This window comes from Centroberyx affinis, unplaced genomic scaffold, assembly GCF_046629955.1.
Source record: "Centroberyx affinis isolate AG114_WGS23_722 - 3 ecotype Tasmania unplaced genomic scaffold, CSIRO-AGI_Caff_v1 ptg002174l_1, whole genome shotgun sequence".
Taxonomy (NCBI): domain Eukaryota; kingdom Metazoa; phylum Chordata; class Actinopteri; order Beryciformes; family Berycidae; genus Centroberyx; species Centroberyx affinis.
The window spans coordinates 57,801-78,993 of record NW_027280483.1 but is presented as its reverse complement, the minus strand read 5'-3'; the positions used below and the strand labels follow the sequence as shown (position 1 = coordinate 78,993).

The 21,193-nt window shown below is 41.4% G+C and overlaps 1 protein-coding gene and 1 long non-coding RNA gene across 2 annotated transcripts; one reads left to right on the top strand and one right to left on the bottom strand.

Annotated features, from left to right (window-relative positions):
- Positions 1-244: 244 nt before the first annotated feature.
- LOC139654939 (uncharacterized) lies at positions 245-5,146 on the bottom strand. The gene is made up of 4 exons (XR_011696045.1): positions 5,109-5,146; positions 2,870-3,001; positions 827-899; positions 245-388 (listed from the first exon to the last, which is right to left on the bottom strand). It is a non-coding gene; the product is annotated as an uncharacterized lncRNA (long non-coding RNA).
- A 3,541-nt stretch (positions 5,147-8,687) lies between these two features.
- LOC139654941 (protein NLRC3-like) lies at positions 8,688-20,454 on the top strand. The gene is made up of 9 exons (XM_071532217.1): positions 8,688-8,776; positions 9,100-9,213; positions 9,404-9,482; positions 10,646-10,862; positions 11,171-12,974; positions 13,121-13,294; positions 13,867-14,040; positions 16,408-16,454; positions 17,578-20,454. The coding sequence occupies exons 1-9, from the start codon at positions 8,688-8,690 to the stop codon at positions 18,141-18,143; spliced, it is 3,264 nt and encodes a 1,087-aa protein (XP_071388318.1). The 3' UTR covers positions 18,144-20,454.
- Positions 20,455-21,193: the final 739 nt, after the last annotated feature.

Here is a 21,193-nt window from a genome sequence, read left to right as displayed (position 1 = left end):
CATACTTTTTGAACAGGTTAGATAAATTGGCCAATAATATCATTATTAGACAGGTACTAATACCTTGTCTTTTCTCTTTATGAAGACCGGATACTGCAGGTAAGACTGCAGTATCTTGGGGGGAAAAAAAGTGACTTGACTTGGGACTTGACTTGAGACTTGGACCAAATTACTCGAGTCACATATCTGGTGTGTGTGTGTGTGTGTGTGTCTGTGTGTGTGTGTGTGTGTGTGGGTACCTGCTGGGAGACGGAGGTGTGTGCATTGTTCCAGCGTTGGGCGTGCTGACATGGCTGGTTAGCTGGCTGGCAGGCTGGTTCAGTCCCGGTTCGACTCAACTGGGGAGCAGCACTGCTGTTCATACTGCGCATAGGAAACCCTAACGCACCTGGAGGTGGGGGGGGGGGGGGGGGGGGAGAGAGAGAGAGAGAGAGAGAGAGAGAGAGAGAGAGAGAGAGAGAGGAGAGAGAGAGAAGTTTTGTCAGAGCGGAGCACTTTCCGAAGCTGAAAAATTTCACCGATCATCAGACTCAAACTCAGTAAATCTGCTCACTCACATCTAGTTTTTTAACAAAAATCACTTTTCTTTAAACTATTTTAAACTTTCACATGTGCAATATTCTGTCAAATAATGGCAATTCGATTCTTTCTGAGCTCCGTTTTCTACCCAAAGCACCCAAACTTCCACCAGAGAGAGAAACTTTTCCAGCGTTTCTCATCAAAGCAGCTCGGTGTGAGAGAACAGACAGGAGATGGATCAATAGGAGGGTTCTGGGAGAGTGTGTTGTGTGTGTGTGTGTGTGTGTGTGGTGTGTGTTGGTCTTACTCTGAGGGCCATATAAACTGGCTCCTAGCTGTGACAGTTGACCTGTAGAGGAGGGGGAGGAAGACGCCAGCATCTGAAAACATAAACAAATCATCCACTTTTCAATTTGTCAAGTTTACATCACTCCTCTATAGTTGGACATATAGACCAGTGGTTCTCAACCTTTTTCATATAAAGAAGCCCTAATTTAGTCCAGATTAGAGCCACAGACCCCCATTTGATGAGATTTTGTCCCTCGGAACCAAATCTGAGAATATTTTTACTGTCAGATTTGATTTTGTCCAGAACTCCATGACTATCTGTATTGTAGGTAGAGAGATAACAGAGAAACTATGATCAAAATAGTCAGTCTCCTACATTCTATAATTGTTCTTGTAAATGAAATAATGAAGTTTAACGATTCATCAATTTGCTGGGGACCCCCTGGGATGCCCTCAAGGACCCCTGGTGGTCCCCGGACCCCACGTTGAGAACCACTGATATAGACAACTAAATACATATAGTGACAAGTCAATATTACCGCATATCGTCTTTAAATGAAGTCATACTGTGGTGAAATCATGATTCTTAATATTGTCATAAAACAGAGGGAAGAAATGGGCTTCCAGAGTGGCAGAAATAAACGACGGCGCATAATGAGCATAATGAGCATAATGAATATACAGCCTCTATGCTTTTGAAGCTTAAAAGCTCCATATTCTTCACTGTCCAGAGTTTTATTTAGTGTCTTTCTGTCCAGTCAAAGCTGTGTGTGTGGTGTCATGAACCAAAAACACTCTCAATCCATTTCTCCACGTTAATTTTCCAGCATCTCTCTGAGAGATCCGTAACTTTGTGATGTCACAAAGGTTCGCTCATTATCATTTTTGTAAGAAATAATAGACTAACAAAGTGTTTTTTTCAAAGCGGTTGAGCGGTTGTCATCGTTTATTACCGGAGAGTTTTCCCTACCTGTAGCCGCCGGGCCGCGGCGTCTCACGTAACGGAGGGGTCGTTAATATTAATGAGCCTTAAAGACACGGAGACAGAAACGGCCTGTTCTTGGTAAGGCTCAGAGTAGGGCTGCACGATATGGTTGAAATCAATATCATGATAATCATAAGGATTTTTCTCAATATCAATATATATCATGATATGGCTCATGTATGCAAAATCACGTTAAATAATCAAATTAATGTTCATCTCATTGAACCGAATGGTGATGTTAGGTGTGATGTCAAACAAAACAGAAATATTCAAATAATTTTCCTACCATACCTCATTTTATCAGAGTTTTTAAGTAAAATTTGCTTGTCATCATCAATTCAGACAGCAGAAATGTGTCAGCATATCAAAATATCTTCATATCATCACGATATGATTCCACTGAAAGACGATAAACGATAATATTGAATTATCGCCCGGCCCTAGCTCAGAGAGAAGCTGGAAAATGAACGTGGAGAAATGGATTGAGAGTGTTTCTGGTTCATGACACCACACACACAGCTTTGAATGGACAGAAAGACACTAAATAAAACTCTGGAGAGAATATGGACTTATAAGCGACACTGGTTTATGTATCCTCTATTTTGTTTACTGACATGGTGATAAATGACTACAATAAGCAAAGTCTTGGCATTTCTATACATTTATGTGGCTAAAATACGGAACAGATGTGTGTGTATTCCAGCAGAGAGAGAAGCCGTGTGTATCTCCAGAGTGAATCTCTTTCTTTATGTTTATTAAACCTTTCAGTCTGAACAAGCGGAACACCGAAATCCAGTCGGAGGAAACTTATGCAGATGGAACGAAGACAATAATATGTTAATCAATAATTGTAAATAGGTGAAAAAAAGTGAGACTCATTTGTTGTGCTAGAAGTGATTTTCAGACTGTTCCTCCAGACAATGGCAGTGAATGGAGAGAGAAAAAAAACAACAATCCTCCAGTCTGCTCTACCGGAGCAACAGATCACAGAATCACTGATTTGGGGGTTTTATCATGGAGGAAGAGACACGACCCAAGACTCTACCAGAGGAACACAGAGACTTAGATTCAGCTTACGTCTTTGTCAGTGCGGTGAGGAGGGAACATGGACTGCTGGCTGTAGTAGAGGCTGGAGTCGTCGGCGTAGTCGCTCTCCACCCCTCCCTCCACAAACTTCTTCCTGTTAGCACCAAACATGCCGCGTGTCACCTGGAAAACACACGACACACACACACACACACCGGGACGGACAAGACGGGACAGAGTCACACAACTGGCACTGAAGCGAGGGGAGATGGTGCGGAGACATCGCCACGCAAAACTCCAGGATTTCAGGATCACTACAGTTTCATTTACTGGTTTCAGGATCGACCGGTAAATTCTGCATATGAGCGACACACCAAGTAACTTGTGTTTCAAAAAAAATCTCCACTTTTGCACCTGTTTTGGTGTTTGGATTATCTGTGCGGTGAATTTACCGGCAGCTCCTTACAATTCAGATAAAGTCTTGACTGATGCTCGACAGGGTGTGTAATATTTTCTGATTAAAACGACATTTAATTACATTACACACTGGAATAACAGCGGAGTTTGTCATGTTATCATTAGGTTTTCCTGAGCTTGTTCAGAGGTTAAGGTGTTGACAAAACCATTAGGGGCTGTTATGCTCTTTCTTGGACATAACAATCTTTAAAGGTACATATATGTATTTTAGGGCTGCAACTAACGATTATTTTCATTGTCGATTAATCTGTCGATTATTTTCTCGATTCATCGATTAGTTGTTTGGTCTATAAAATGCCAGAAAATGGTGAAAAATGTGGATCAGTGTTTCCCAAAGCCCAAGATGACGTCCTCAAATGTCTTGTTTTGTCCACAACCCAAAGATATTCAGTTTATTGTCATAGAGGAGGAAAGAAACCAGAAAATATTCACATTTAAGAAGCTGGAATCAGAGAATTTTGACTTATTTTTCTTAAAACATTACTCAAACCGATTGATTATCAAAAGAGTTTACTCGATTAATCGTTGCAGCTCTAATTTATTTAAATTTATTCTGTCTGAAAGGGCATCAGGGCCGGGTGGCTGGTGCAAACTTGCTGTAACCAGAAAGTCACAGGTTTGATCCTGGCAATTGCCGGTGTGTGTCCATCAACAGCCTGTCAGTAGCCTGTCAACAGACCGTCAACAGACCGTCACTGAGTCTTTGAGCCAAACACTGAACTCCTACCAGTGCACACATTATAAATCACTCTGTATAAGAGCATCAGCCAGACCAAAAATCGAGATGGATGCATGGAAAATCCAATGCAATATAAATACACCCATAGCCGCATCTGGTTAAATGGAAAACTCTCTCCCGGAGCTGGAAACCAGACGCTGTAACCTGTGATGAGTCTCAGAGGAAGCGGACCGACAGGAACACCGAGCCGGTCCAGCAGCAGCTCGGTCCTCCAGCTCCACAGAGGTCCACTGCAGCGCATTAACGTTAGTAAACAACAGCTAACCAAGTGATTGCTAGCTTGTAAAACTGTAATACAGTTTGTCACAGCGCGTGTGAACCTGTGTGTTGCAGGTTAGCAGCTATAAAAGTTTTGTAACCCCTGAGCTGCCGGCTGTAAACAACAGCTCAGCGGTTTGCAGCCTGGGTCTCTCGCTCGGAAGCTAACGGTGCAGCACTGTCACAAGCTAGCTAGCTGTTAGCTCTGCTAATCTCTCTGGCTGCTTCTGACGCTACATCACCAGCCGGCTAGCTGACTATCCGGACAGACCGACTTCTCATCCCGTGTTTAGTGCGCCCAGACTGTGTTACAAACAAATAACTGTCATTAACTAGCATTAGTCAGTTACCTGAGGTGTGTAGCAGCGGCTAATGCTACCGGGCTAGCGCGCGTTAGTTGCATACAGAGCTATGGGAAGGTTAGCATGGTAGCTAATGCTTACTACCGAGCCAACTATCCAGCTAGGTGAGAACATGGCGCCATGTGTAAAGATCAGAACCGCTATAACGTCAACTGATAAGCCACGGGAGGTCCTGGCTGTGTGGTTTTCTGCACAGTTAGACAGACAGAGAGGAGCGGAGGGGGGGCCGCTGTGTTTTTGTTCGGGTTTGGGCCTGCTCCGCCTCCGTCGGTTTGTTCCCCGAAACAACAACAAAAAGCGATGCGGCCGAAGCTGTCGGGTTGAGTCCCGGCGTCACGGCCCGCTGCCTCCCGCGGCCCGGGAGCACGAGAGCTACAACCGGAGAGGTGTTTTCCCCTCGGGACTGAGAGGTGATAATATTTGACACAAAATAAAGGAATAAAAAGCAGCTCACCGCATCAATCTTTCTTCCCCGCTACAATCCAAGATGGCCGACTTGTGTTCGCCAATCAGCGAGGATGCTGGGATGCCTGTCGCCTCTGACCTCTGACCTCTGAGCCTCATCATCATCCAGTCAGTGATGAATCTGACCGAGCTGCACTGATGACTGACAGGAGATCAGCTGCCCCCCCCCCCCCTTTTTTTAAATTTATTTATTTATTTTATCCAACATAGTGCAATATTCAAACAGTACAATTACTTACAGTGCAATGCTGTATTCTGTATTTGATTCTAATCGTATCTTATTATTTTACTTTCTATTTGTTTTTCGTTTATTTATATGCTGTTTTATAAATAGGCCTATACTGTTTTTTATGTACTGTTTTTATTGGTTATATTGTGTTTTATTCTTTCTGTCTTTTAACAAAGCACACAAGCAACCACTAAGCTAAATTCCAGTATGTGCAAATATTACATTTGAATTACCTTTATTGGCATGAATGGTAATCAGCCGTTATTGCCAAAGCAGAACAATGAACAATATACACAGTATACATATTTACATACACATACGCATACATATACACACATATACAGTATGTATACACATATATACACATACATAAAAAATGTAAAAGAAGGCACAATTAGCTAATTAGATTCAATGCAATCTAATGCCTTGTATTAAACAGAGAAATATGATAATATAAAATAAAATTACAAATTACTGAGTAAAAATTCCAAATCAGAATGTTCTAACAATGGTCACTACATAGTGTTACAATATTCTGGAGGATCTAATTAACATTCATTTCATCAATATACTTGGATAATAAAAGGATTCTGATTCTGACTGTTCAACACATCTCATATCAAACAGAACAGAGACAAACAGCCGATCCTCCTCTCTTCAGTTTTGAAGTTAGATAGATAGATAGAGAGAGAGAGAGAGAGAGAGAGAGAGAGAGAGAGACCATTCCACTTGTATGTTTTCCCACATTATTGCCCCTCACTTTCACAGTCACATAAATCAATAAAACCAAAGTCAGTGTCATGAAAGCTTTTATCTTTTCCATCAAAGCTAACTGAACCTCAGCTAACCTCTCGGCTTTGCTGGCAATCGATCAAGGAGAGAAAGTGAGCGGAGAATGTGTAAAATAAAGCCAGACAGCGATCCTCCCTGGTCTCCCAGTGAAGTCCAGCTGCTGATGAGAGCAGTGAACTGCAGCTCTGTTGCTTTTACTGTTTAGATGAGACAAATTCTTCAGTTTTAATTTCTCTTCTTCAGCGCTGCTCTCTCTCTTCTGTCTCCACTCTCGGCCTCACAGTGCGGTACAGATCCTCTACAGCAGCATTACCGCCCCCTAGTGGGGAAGACGGACAACAGCAGTTTAACTCATTCAGTCTGTTGTTAAATAAAACTTCTCTACAGTAACTTCAGTTAATATCTACACTTCTGCCTCATGCTGTTACCATAGCAACTGATCTGGTACAGACCAAAGACAAAGCAATTTTTTCCCCCAGAAAAATATTCATAAAAAAACCCAAAAACAATATATAGTTCTGTATTATTGTAAGAAATTAAAATAGCTTGATCGTTTAGGACCCTTTCCTTGATTACAATTACAAGCAAATATTCTGTTTTTATTGTTGTTGTTTTTTTTTTACTTCATTCTGTGTTTCAGGCACATGCAGTTACTTGTAAATCCATGCCAGGATGAATGTAATGTGTATTTTCTGCTATAACCAGCAGAGGGCAGCATTTCATTAAACACAGCAGTACATTGTTTTACCCAGTGTGAGTTCAGTGGATTCATAAAGGCCTGGATTCATGAGACAAGACAAGTTTTGTATTTTTATAATGATTTTCATCAGAATTACACGTCACATCTGTTAAAACCCATTTTACAAAAAAATAAGATACAACGCACTCAACTCACGATAATACCATGACAACTGGGTGCTGGATCCTTAAAGTAGTGGATAATGAAAAAGAAACTATACGTGTGGCAAATAAAAAGTCAATTTGGAGTGCTGTCCTAGTTTCTTTTTCAAAACCAATTTTACCCAACATTTTTACTTTCTTAACCTATCCTAACTCAAAATACAGGTCAGTTTAACTCATAAATGGATGGTTGTCGTGTTTTTTAGATGAAACCCTTTGAAGACCTTATTTTACCCAGTTTCACACAATTTGGGAACTCTCTAAATCTATCATTATTCAACATACTGGTCGATTTTACAGACTCTTTACAGCTTTAAAACCTGTAAAACACAGCTGTTTATCTGTCTATGTGTCTGTCTGACTGAAACACAACTGGGTCAGATTTTATGTCAGGAACCCACATTGATTCAGCATTGAACTGTAGAAGTGTCTGCACTGTTCATTGGGAGATAAGAGTGATGAAACCTGGGATTACAATAGTCAATTGGGGTGATTTCTAGTTAATTTACATTATAGTGAACTTTTCCATATTTCAGTAGGGACTCCCTGGACCCCCTCAAGGACTCCTGCACGACCTGGAGTGTGATATTGCTTAATTATGGGTAACAGTATTGGATGCAGAAGCTTTTTTAACAGGATTAGGCTACTGTGCAGGCTGTAGGAAAGGAAATGTTTTTTTTTTGTTATCTAATGGTTCCATGGAAGTCGGTCGGTTCACTGTGTCTGTTTTTTACGGGAAGTTTTGATGTCATACTGATGTTTATGGAATTGATACTAAAGTTATAAGGATGTGAAAGCAGCCTCACCTCAAATGTTCACAGACACTGACGGAGGAGAAAAAGCAGCGTCTTCTCTCTCAGTGTTTCTTCTACAAATGAAGCTAGAAGTCTCTTTGATTTGATCTGGATGTGAGTTCAGCAGGTAAGGTTGACACTTTACTTGGCGTAGGTGAGGAGTGTGGGTGTGTGTGTGTGTGTGGGGGGGGGGGGGGGGCTTAACAGTGCACTTGCGCTTGTGAGTGTTGAACAGTTTTATAAATCTCTGATTAAAAAGTGTGAAGTTACTTCTTTACAAATGCCCTTAAACACATGCGAGTTTGGAGTAAATTGTAGAATTTTAAGTTTCACTTTGGGTTTCACAGTTGGATTGAGTAGCCGACAGTCTACAGCTGTGTGCATCGCCAAGTGACAAACGTGATGCGCACATTAGGCGCAGCGTTACAGACCAATTTAGATCAAGATTGACCAACTTTTTATTATAATCTCAACTCGTTTCATTGCTGAAATATGCAGGAAGTCTCAGAACTAGTCTGACAGCTTGGATAAGCTTGGCTGAAGTGCATTTCTTCCACTGTTGATTCACCAAATAAACAAAACACTTGACCAATACTAAAATACACTTCCATTCACTCAACTCCCTTTTGCTCAGTCCATGTCTCAGTTGTCCCAGAGGCTTAAAAATCCTTTCTAGATGAAGCTGGTCAGTGTATTTGAAGTAAAGGGCAGCTGGTCTGAGTATTACGTTCACTCTGTATATGTGACATGGGGCTGACAGGAAGAATCAGCTCTTGAAATAATATATCCTGTGATGGAAACCTTGTTGTCATGAATCAGCCCAGTGTGTTTGTGTAAAGGTGTTCGCTGTACTATGAGTCTGTCTGAGGAGAGAGAGGAGGGGCTCCCTCCCTCTAAAACCACTCTGTCTGGGGAACATGACAGCCGGACCAAAGCTAAGAGGTAAGATGAGGATCTCTAACTGTCCATGACTGTTCTCCATCTCAGAGCTCAGCAGTGAAATCATTACAGCATCATTATTCAGAGTAAAAGCTCTGTCTCTGTTGTGTTGAAGCCCAGTCCAGCAGGAGAGACCAGACTCCCCTGAACCCAGCTGTGTGTCCATGAAGAGTGACCGGTCTATGGGTCCACCTATAAATTTTGAAGATAAACATTGTTCAGAAAATAAGTAAGTCATTGTCATGTTCGCATTACTAAGAATGTAAAATTGTCTTCTTGACAAGGACACAGAAACCTTCACTGTCTTCATAAAATGTTTCTATCAGGATCCAGCAGGAGAGACCAGACTCCCCTGAACTCAGCTGTGTGTCCATGAAGAGTGACCGGTCAAGGAATCGACCTATTGACTTCAAAGGTGGACACCATTCTATTGATCAAAGGTAATTATTTAAAACTGATGATGAAAACAGATGGGTTTGCTGTTTTCAAATTCAGTCATCAGATATAGAATTGATCCGGCTCTTCATACTCTGTTGATTGAGTTTCCTCTTTCAAAACATCACATCCAATATTCAGAGCAGCATTTACAGTGGAGTTCATCTTGTGTTGTGCATCATGTTTTCTCCACAGAGTCCACCAGGAGAGGTCAGAGGTTCCCAGTGGTCAGTCTGCCCAGGAGCATCAAACAGACCTGGGCTCCATATTTATGGTGTGTAAATGAATAACAACACCTTTTACTTCAGCTACAAACAAACTGAAAAACAACCATTCTGACCATAATAGTCTCCATGCTACACTCTTTAGACCAGTGGGCTTTCAGACTCTGCAAGATGGATTTGATTTTGTGTTTTATGTTTGTTTTGTGTCCAGATTTTTGTATGGATGTTTAATATGTAAGGCAAGGCAAGTTTATTTATATAGCACATTTCATACACGACGGCAATTCAAAGTGCTTTACATAAATAAATAAAAAAATAAAGACATAGATAAAAAGAAGATTAAAAAGATGAAGAAAAGTGAAAGTGCATTAAAATCACATTTAAAAGAAAATATAAAAATAAATAAATATTACAGTTACCAATAGATACAAAGTAGTCTCTGTCTTGTAAGTAAGATTTAAATCAGTTTAGGACTGTGCCAGACAATCCTACCCATTTTTCCAGTCTGCCTACCAGTATGTCATGGTCTACTGTATCAAACGCAGCACTAAGGTCCAATAAAACTAGAACTGAGATTTTTCCTCAGTCCGTATTAAAACAAATGTCATTTAAAACCTTTACTAGAGCGGTCTCAGTGCTGTGTTGGGACCGGAATCCGGATTGGAAGATATCAAGAGTATTATTGGAGGTTAGGAAACTGTTAAAGGAATAGTGAACTATTCCTTTAAGTTGTAGGAAGACTACTTTTTCAATTGTTTTACTTAAAAACGGCAGATTCGATATGTTACCTATAATTACTAATTATTGAGGCATCAAGATTATTCTTTTCCAGAAGAGGTTTAATAACTGCAGTTTTCAAGGCCTTAGGGAAATCACCTGATAAAAGGGAACTGTTGACTATCTGCAGTAAATCTGATACAATACAATCAAAAACATTCTTAAAAAGGCTTGTCGGTAGACTGTCAAGGCAGCAGGTAGAAGACTTTAGATGCAACACAACTTCTCCTAGTGTTTTGTAATCAACTGGGACATGTTAGCTAGATTTGTTTTGTGTAAATACAAAGGTGACACAAGTCATTACAAAGAGAGCAGTTCAGGGGCTACTTTCACTTGGGGGTTAGTCAGCCTATCAACAGTGGAGAATAAGACACGTGCATTATTAATATTTTTGTTGATGAGGTCAGAAAATGTGCAGTATATTATTCTGTTCCAGCTGCTTGAGGAGAACATCGTCACCTTTGTGAAGAACGAGCTGAAAAGGTTCCAGAGGGTTCTGAGTCCAGATTACCCAGAATTCTTAGAGAGGCAGAGGGAGGATGAGGAGGTGCTGGACGGTGAGGAGGAAGAGCAGAGGAGGAGCAGCAGAGAGGCTTTTCTGCAGATCACACTGCACTTCCTGAGGAGAATGAAGCAGGAGAGGCTTTTAACAGGTTTAACATGATGGAGAGGGGAGATGGTGGGAAAATAGAAATGTTTGCATTTCTAACCTCTGCTGTAAATACAGACATTACTAAAACTACATGGATAATCTGGTTAAATTATTGATTTGTTGATGTGGGTGTAAAATGCTGCACACAGTGGTTTACATTAAAAGAGAACACAATAATAGTCAATACCTACCAGTAATGGGCTAAATAGATGCCATGGAGTTGTTAAATGGAGACATTTACAAGGAAGGTTTCACATTTCTCACATTTAATATCACATCCACACTGATATGTGTCATTTGTTCATTTAGAAACCCTTGCTCCTCTGTGCCAACACGAATTCAAATCAAACCTGAAGAAGAAGTTTCAGTGTTTGTTTGAGGGGATTGCTAAAGCAGGAAACCCAACACTTCTGAATCAGATCTACACAGAGCTTTACATCACAGAGGGAGGGAGTGGAGAAGTCAATGATGAACATGAGGTCAGACAGATTGAAACAGCATCCAGGAAACCAGTGAGACCAGAAACAACAATCAAATGTGAAGACATCTTTAAACCCTTACCTGGAAGAGACAAACCAACCAGAACATTGATGACAAAGGGAGTGGCTGGCATTGGGAAAACAGTCTTAACACAGAAGTTCACTCTGGACTGGGCTGAAGACAAAGCCAACCAGGATGTACAGTTCACATTTCCGTTCACTTTCCGAGAGCTGAATCTGCTGAAAGGGAAAAAGTACAGCTTGGTGAAACTTCTTCATCACTTCTTTACTGAGACCAAAGAAGCAGGAATCTGCAGGTTTGACAAGTTCCAGGTTGTGTTCATCTTTGACGGTCTGGATGAGTGTCGACTTCCTCTAGACTTCCAGAACAACGAGATCCTGACTGATGTTACAGAGTCAGCCTCAGTGGATGTGCTGCTGACAAACCTCATCAAGGGGAAACTGCTTCCCTCTGCTCGCCTCTGGATAACCACACGACCTGCAGCAGCCAATCAGATCCCTCCTGAGTGTGTTGACATGGTGACAGAGGTGAGAGGCTTCACTGACCCACAGAAGGAGGAGTACTTTAGGAAGAGATTCAGAGATGAGGAGCAGGCCAGCAGAATCATCTCCCACATCAAGACTTCACGAAGCCTCCACATCATGTGCCACATCCCAGTCTTCTGTTGGATCACTGCTACAGTTCTGGACCATGTGTTGAAAACCAGTGAGAGAGAAGACCTGCCCAAGACCCTGACTGAGATGTACATCCACTTCCTGGTGGTTCAGTCCAAACAGCAGAACGTCAAGTATCATGGGAGAGCTGAGACAGATCCACTCTGGACTACAGAGAGCAGGAAGATGATTTTCTCTCTGGGAAAACTGGCTTTTGAGCAGCTGGAGAAAGGCAACCTGATCTTCTATGAAGCCGACCTGACAGAGTGTGGCATTGATATCAGAGCAGCCTCAGTGTACTCAGGAGTGTTCACACAGATCTTTAAAGAGGAGCGTGGGCTGAACCAGGACAAGGTGTTCTGCTTTGTCCATCTGAGCATTCAGGAGTTTCTGGCTGCTGTTTATGTCTCTCTGTCATTCATCAACACTGGTGTCAATCTGCTGTCAAAAACACAATCAACATCCCGGCGGTCTACACCATCAAGCAACAAATCTAAACTAAATCAGCTCTACCAGAGTGCTGTGGACAAGGCCTTACAGAGTCCAAATGGACACTTGGACTTGTTCCTCCGCTTCCTCCTGGGTCTTTCACTGAAAACCAATCAGACTCTTCTACGAGGCCTGCTGACACAGACAGGAAGTAGCTCACAGACCAATCAGAAAACAGTCCAGTACATCAAGCAGAAGATCAGGGAGAATCCCTCTCCAGAGAGAAGCATCAATCTGTTCCACTGTCTGAATGAGCTGAATGACCGTTCTCTAGTGGAGGAGATCCAACAGTACCTGAGATCAGGAAGTCTCTCCACAAACAAACTCTCTCCTGCTCAGTGGTCGGCTCTGGTCTTCATCTTACTGTCTTCAGAAGAGAAGCTGGACATGTTTGACCTGAAGAAATACTCTGCTTCAGAGGAGGCTCTTCTGAGGCTGCTGCCAGTGGTCAAAGCCTCCAACAAATCTGTGTAGGTTCATAGATAACTGGATATATTCTATAATGTATTATAATAATAATAATAATAATAATGATATATGACGTGATCTTTTCTACAGAAGAGAAAAAATATATTTTCACTGGTCTTGTTTGTCTTCATCACTGATTCTTCTTCAGACTGAGTCTCTGTAAGCTGTCAGAGAGAAGCTGTGAAGCTCTGGCCTCAGTTCTCAGCTCCCAGTCCTCTAGTCTGAGAGAGCTGGACCTGAGTAACAACGACCTGCAGGATTCAGGAGTGAAGCTGCTCTCTGCTGGACTGGAGAGTCCACACTGTAGACTGGAGACTCTCAGGTAAGGATTCCTCAACCTGTTCAACACATGACCAGATAAATCCTGCATTACATTCAGGTTAATGTCAGTGAATAAACACCTAAACTGTGTAGGATTTTTCTGCTCATGTGATTCTCAAACCAGTTGTGGTACCAACATTTAGCGCTACTTTCTAGGCCATGTGAACTGTTTTCCCTGATTAGATTTCAGTATTTTCTCTCCTTGTTGCTTCTGTTGTTGAGACTTAGCAAGTCCAGATCCTATACAGGCCCACGGCGCGTGTGTTGGAATCCACTAGCTGCGGCCACACTGATCCGTCGGGAAACGGACAGTATTATTGATGGATAGATTCTGTCCATTGGGCTGACTTCTAAGATTTTGTCAGAAATTCACTTGATAACTCTCAAACTGGACCAAATGAAAACACAAAGCAGATCATTTTGTCAACTATTTGTATTTGGGATCATTACAGTTTGTGTAAGCATTCGACTCTATTTTTCCAATTAATTTCATAGTAGTGTACTAATCAGGAAATCTAACATGTACCTGTAGTGTACCTTGGTGTGTGTGTGTGTGTGTGTGTGTGTGTGTAGGCTGTCAGGCTGTCTGCTCACAGAGGAAGGCTGTGCTTCTCTGGCCTCAGCTCTGAGCTCCAACCCCTCCCATCTGAGAGAGCTGGACCTGAGCTACAATCATCCAGGAGCCTCAGGAGTGAAGTTGCTCTCTGCTGGACTGGAGGATCCACACTGGAAACTGGACACTTTCAGGTATGGAGAGGCTTGCTGCCAGGCAGAGGCAGTGTCAAGTTGGCCCAATCCCAATGTCCGCACTCACAGACTCACGGACTTTGACGCGCGTTCCCAACAAGTCCGCGAGGGTTCAGGTTCGTCCCACTGTGAAATGGGTAAGTGTGCGAGGGCTCACTGGCAGACTTTATGAGCCCTTTATGCAGACCTTCAGCAAGTCCGCATTTCTGTAGACTAGGCATGGGCCGGTTTCCGGTTTCAAGGTATACCACAGTTTGAAAAAGTCACGGTTCTAAAACCACTAATATTTCCCATCATACCGTTCCGACGGTATGAGCTATTTTTTTTCCCCCAAGTTAAAATGACTATTCTCAAAGAGAGAAAGAGCAGGGAATCCCCCAGGTTGCGTGCAGACTGCAGAGGAACATGCCCCTCCCCTCGGTTGCGTACCAAGCAGTCAGCACTCAGCAGTCAGTCAGCTGTTTTTTCCAACCTGTGTGTAACGTATAATGGCCGAAGGAGGTGAACCCCCTGAACTTTTCCCCGCGTCGAAAAAGACTAAGTTGGCTGTATGGGAATATTTCGGTTATCGAAAAAACACGGACTCAGGCAATACATCCAACATGATTGCACATCTACGGGAGCACCACCCATCGCTCTTTGCCAAATTCAAGGTAACGTTATCTTGAAATTAACTTGAGCGTGCATCGGACAGAAACCATTTTCCACCGGCAGGTTCGAGGAGTCTTTCATGGTCATGGGACTAGGGAGTTACCGTGCCTAGCTAGCTAGCTGACATTAGTGAAATAAATACTCTAGGCTAGCTACCGAGGTAGATAACATGGCTAATTAGCTAGCTAACATCAGCTAGTTTTTTTCCCCCTAACGTTACTTCACTGAGCGAACGTCTTGCGCAGGGCAAACCATTGAATTTTGTCGGAATTAATTCAAAGCAAAATGCCACAGAGCCAGCAGGTCGTTTAACAAAACGTATTGCGCTGAAGACATACATACATAATGACCATGAAAGACTCCTCGAACCTGCCGGTGAAAAATGAGGCACAAACTGTGGCCATGCGGAGACTGAGAGAGAGAGCGAGTGTGTGTGTGTGTTATTCGGAGAGAGAGAGAGCGAGTGTGTGTGTTTGTGTGTATGTGCGTGCGCATCAACATTGAAACAATCAATATTGTGTGTCCACCCTATTTTACAAAAGATAAGCATTTATTTGATATTGTTATTATTATTATTATTATTATTATTATTATTATTATTATGTGTTTTTACATAAAATCAATTAGATTAAATAAATTGTTTAAATTTGTTTAATCCAGTAAGAATAGTTCTATATATTACCAAAGCACACACATTTTTGCAACAGTTAACTGTCATTACAGATGTAGGTTACATTAACATTAGAGGTGCGCAATACCGCGATACCATGAAACCGTGGTATTTTTGCCTAAGGTTATCATACCGTAGAAATCTCATACCGGCCCATGCCTACTGTAGACTTTTCTTGAGGGAATTACCCACAGTTCATAGCGTTTGTGATTTTAATATTCATGTATGTGGAAAATATCAGCCAATAAAAAAAAAAATTAACAGGAACTTAGAGAGAAACAGGATTGAAAGGGTGAAACTACATGCTACAGCTAGAAAACATTGCAACATTAAAACGGAATAAACAACTCATTTGAGAAAAAAGAAAGTTAAGTTTTCGTAAATGTTTAAGAAGGATGTTAGATGCTGCTAATATAAGCAGCATGTAATATAGCTTTTCTTATGTGCTTATTTGTGCTCATTAAGCTTTATTAAAAGTACCTTTTGCTTTTAATGTGCCTCCTACTGTTTCTTTTTTGTTATCTTTTTTTTTTTTTTGACATATTGTAATGATGTAGTGAAGGTTAACCTCTAGTAGAATGAAGAGTATTTTCTAGATCCATTAGCACAGTATATAAACTTTGCAATGTTGCAAAACATATACCTAGGCCTATTTAACATTATTCATCAACATTTTTTTAAATCATTTTTGATTAATAATGCTATTTAGACAAAAGCGCAAACAAAGAGTAAATTACAAATTGATTACTTGATGGGTGATAGTGACGTCTGACGTTGTCAAGGCAACATGTGATGCCACAAAGTGCCGTCCCATTCCTCCTATACCATTTCGAACCCTGATGACTTCTCACACTCAGGCTCTACAGCTGCACACACAGGTGACATCAATTAAGTCTGTGATGGCTCAGGTCTCAGTCCGTAGGGGGGACATTGGGATTGGGCCACAGAGGGGTTAGAGTTGGCAGCCATTTTGTCTGTCAGACTGAGAAGCTGAGGAATATTGTTTAATGACGGATATGAGTGACATCATCTATTTATCCCCCCAGTGTGGACCATGGTGGAGTGCAGAGGTTGAAACCAGGTCTGAGGAAGTGTAAGTGTGTATTTAGTTTTATTCATGAAAACAAAGCAGCACACATTCAGTTATTTAGATGGTGTAGTTGCAGTTTCTTCTGTATGTTCTAAGCTGCTTTTAACTGTTGAACCCCTCAGAAAAACATATAGTTGATGCGTGATTACAAAGACACTTACTCTTTTTTTTTTTACTATTTATAGAATTATTATAGAATTATTAGTTAAACAGCTTCTCTCCACTAAATTAAACAAGCATGATGACATTTCTCTGCTATAAGTATGAACCAATGAGTGAGAAGCATTTATTTCAGGCAATTAAGATTATGCATGGATTTTGTGAATATAGGTAACACCAACTGAATACTAGTTATAAAATAATAGTAATATAGAATTGGCTACATGTCTATAATGAATTATATAAAGTCCAGATCTATTTTAGTTTCTGTATATATTAAATAGGAGTTAGGAATGGCTGGTGAGTATCATCAGGGGGCATTGGTTAGAATGCCAGTATATGAATGAGGAAGCTCAATGAAGTAGAAAAAACAACAGTTAGACACACATGGGCTGATGAACACAGATGATTTGGAGTGGTAGTTATCTGGAAAGCAGACAAAGAAAATGAGACAACAATGTACATTAATACAATAAATCAAAATCAAGTCACTCTTGAAATGACTTGACTTGACTTACCAGTACTCACGCACAGAGAAGGTGAACTGACTGCCGCCCCATGACAAAAGGAATAAAAGGGAGAGAGCAGTGCTGTTGTACCTTGAGTAGTGAGGAACAGGGACCTCTGTTGGTGCTTCTAAGGAGTGCTAAAGAAATACTAAGTGCACTAAATGGGGCGGAGAGTGAAGTGAGGAGTGAAGGAAGTGAGGAAGTCAAACAAAAGAGATTGGTGATTTCTTCAATACAGTATAAATGGCTCTTACAGATGGAAAGTTCATTTACACAGCATCATGTGAAGTCCATTCATTCAAATCCTACTGTGAATGCAGAGGATGGCTGACACAATGTGTCATCATGAAAGTGTTAAGAAATTAATTGTTAAACTGTTAATGAATTAACAAATAATAAACAACAGGTTTATTATGTTAAAAAGCTGCAGCTGTATTGTGTCTTGTTCTCTCCATCAGATGCCTGTGAACTCACACTGGACCCAAACACAGCAAACAGAAAGCTCTTCCTGTCTGAAGACAACAGAAAGGTGACACTGGTGAGAGAGGAGCAGCGATATCCTGATCACCCAGAGAGATTTGACCACTGGGAACAGCTGCTGTGTAGAAATGGTCTGACTGGTCGCTGTTACTGGGAGGTTGAGTGGGATGGAGCAGTTTGTATAGGAGTGACTTACAGAGGAATCAGAAGGAGAGGAGACAATGATGACTGCAGGCTTGGACTTAATAACAAGTCCTGGAGTCTGTACTGCCTTGGTAATACTAACTTTGCCTGCCACAATAACAGACAAACAGCCATACATTCCCCTCTCTCCTCCTCTGCCTCCAACAGAGTAGCAGTGTATCTGGACTGGCCTGCTGGCTCTCTGTCCTTCTACAGAGTTTCCTCTGACACGCTGATCCACATCCACACCTTCCACTCCACATTCACTGAACCACTCTACCCTGCGTTTAGGTTTAGGTTTAGGTTTGGCTTTGGGTTTGAGTATGGGTTTGGTTCCTCAGTGTCTCTGTGTCAGATATAGGAGGGAGAGTCGCCTGCTGTGTAGAGAAACAAAAGGCAGCAGTTGACATGATAGTTCACTCTGGACAGGATCACACAAACACACATACACACACACACACATACATACACACACTGTGGTGAGTCACTCTGGGGAGCAACCCCCCCCCCCCCCAATGGGACAATGGGACCACAACCCAACTTCTCACTCAAATTATGAAGTCAATACATTTTTATTAATGTATTGACTTCATAAAAAAATAAATTCGACAAGAGGTTTTGGCCTCAGTAGCTAATTTCACTTCTTCTAATGTGTGTCCTTATGGTGATTTTCAAAATAATTGTTTGATTAATGGATATAATGGTTATAAAACGGGGTTGTTTTCCTAGTGATTGACAGGTTGCCTGTCCAGTGGTTGACAGGTCGTTGATTACGGACCAATAGCAGGTGGAGCTGTGGCTCTGGGGACGACCCTCAGGCTCGCTTTGGCTGCTCCGGCTCCAAAGAATGTCAACATGCCAGCGATCGTAAACCCAATCTTTTGGCTTCAAAACGGCCCTCAAAACAGCTTGAGATCTGCTGGTCGATGATTCCCCTCAGAGGTTTGTTGGTCAGGCTGCAGTACAGCAGAGTGGCCACTAGAGGTCAGAGTCTGACTGAACATGGGACTGCTGGGAAATTCACACCTTGGAAAACAAGACAATTATTATGATACTGTAGCGGCAGACTCCTAAAGATTTCCACATGCCACACGGTCATAGACGCCAAACATGGTCTCAACATGTTTTCTTGAGCTGGTTACTTAGGTTACTTAATTTACTCACAGTCTGTTAATGCTGGTTGTTGATCGTAATGACGATGATGATAATGATATAATGATGATAGTGATGAAAATGATGAATGGAGTAGCAGGTGAATTTGTGATGTAACAAAAAATAGCCTTCCACAAAGTTTAAATAAAAAACTGAAATTGGTATTTTCAGTATGATAATGAGTAAATCAAATAACAGGAAAAGTAATCAAAATAACAAAACAGGTTCCATAATTTCACGGTTGAAAACTTCTACGCTCTCGGCATCTTCCACCTGGATCAATTTAATGGTAAAAGCCCCGTGATTTCTCCCTTCCTATATTTGTGTCTGGTGAAAACAGGGATTTAGCCACCAGGTGATGCTATTCTTCTAAACTATTCACAAAAAGGTAAAGAAAAGAAATGGCTCTAAAGATTATTACTAGGGCTTCAAACCTGTACGGCTGAAACTATATTGTTTTTCTAAGTATTGATCATGCACCACAGCACCACCATCAGGCCAACCTTGCAACAGCAACTACAAAAAAAAATCTGACAAAGTTGACTCAGTCTTTCCAAATTTTACACACAGCATGACTGAGCTGCCTGTCACACCCACAGTCCAGACAACAAACTGACTTTCGGCCATGGCGGCGATTGTAAACCTGATCTTTTGGCTTCAAAACGACCCTTCAGAAAACTATGGGTGACATCACACTCACTACACCTATCTTTTTTTACAGTCTATGGTTTGTCCGCATTTCGTTCTCTTATCCTGAGTCCATTCCACTATCAGCTCCGCCGGGCGTCATCCACATTAAATATCAATCTTAGACAGAAAAACAGGTGTCAGCACAATTATTGTTGACTCTTACCGGCTCACTGGAGAGGTTCAGTGCGGTTCAGCTCTCACCTGCTACACTGACTCTAGAAGAGACTGACCTGCTTCTTATGCTGTGAGGAACTGATTGACAGATTGGCAGCAGTCTGCAATAGTTGCACATGGAGGTTCTGCCCCTCCCATACTTGGACCAGTCTCCTCATGTGCTGGTGCTGTCCACGGTGCTGGAAGTCCAGTGTAGAGTCAGCTGTGTATCTCCCTGCTGCTGAAGCTCCACAGCACACACACACACACACACACACACACACACACACAAAGACAGAATATTATGCTTGGATTTATATATAAGTTTACTACTCATTTCACTGTAAACAAACATGACCCATCAGTCTGTAAATAGAGTGTATTCTGTGTGTTGGGTAACTGAACTGGGTTTTAACATCAATCATGTACAGGAACATGGACATTTTATTTGGAAAATTAAATAAATGAAACATTTAACCAGAAAGAATCAAGTTATTGTTATTCATCTGAGAATCTGTTTTTTTTAATGATTGACATGTTAAAATATCTCCACCTTGGACTTTTGTTTTATTGGTATTTAATTAATCTCCACTCCAAGATAAACATCTATCTTGTTTTCTACAATTGTTTCTCAGAAATAAAGTTAAATGAACATTGTTTGATCTTCTTCTTTTCAAGCAAGCATAGTATTTTGTAATTTGTTGACTGTAATTTGTAATTGTGTTTCCTTAAAATAAACAAATAAACAAATATACTTTATATGAGTAGCAGTTGTGATAAGTAGTTGTTCTTCAGTAGGCCTTTTCAGAGAGATGATCTATGTAGATGCCAGATGGACAGAGACCCCCCCCCCCCCCCCTCACACACACACACACACACACTTTTATAGTAGTGTCATTCACTGCTTGTCATTTAAGCTGATAGAAGTCAGTGCAAGCAGAATTTATTCACACTTGCTTCAGTTAGTTTACTGGAGAGGACACCACCTTGGAAGTTTCTATATGAAAAATATCTAATGTGGTCAATGTGCTCCATCTAGTGGACAGAGAGTAGAACTACAGCACCTGATCTGGTATGCAGCAATCCACACACTTTACCAAAGTTCAAGAACAAACTTTACCGAATATGTAAATATTCACTCACGAGGAAAACGGAACGCACGAGCCACGCTGTCAGCGCGTCTTGTCTCTGGCTCAAACAAAGAGAAAAACTTGCCCGTCCCAACCCCGGAAATACACATGAGGAAAGACAGGTGCCACACCTATACTACGCCCGATAGGCCACCTGACTTGTGTTCCTAGTTCCACTTGGCTACAGTAGCAAAGCGGTGCAAACTTTGAACGTGCCTCTGGTTAGACTGGTTTGACGTCATACTGATGTTTCTGGACTTTCATACTGAAGTTATGAGGAAGTGAC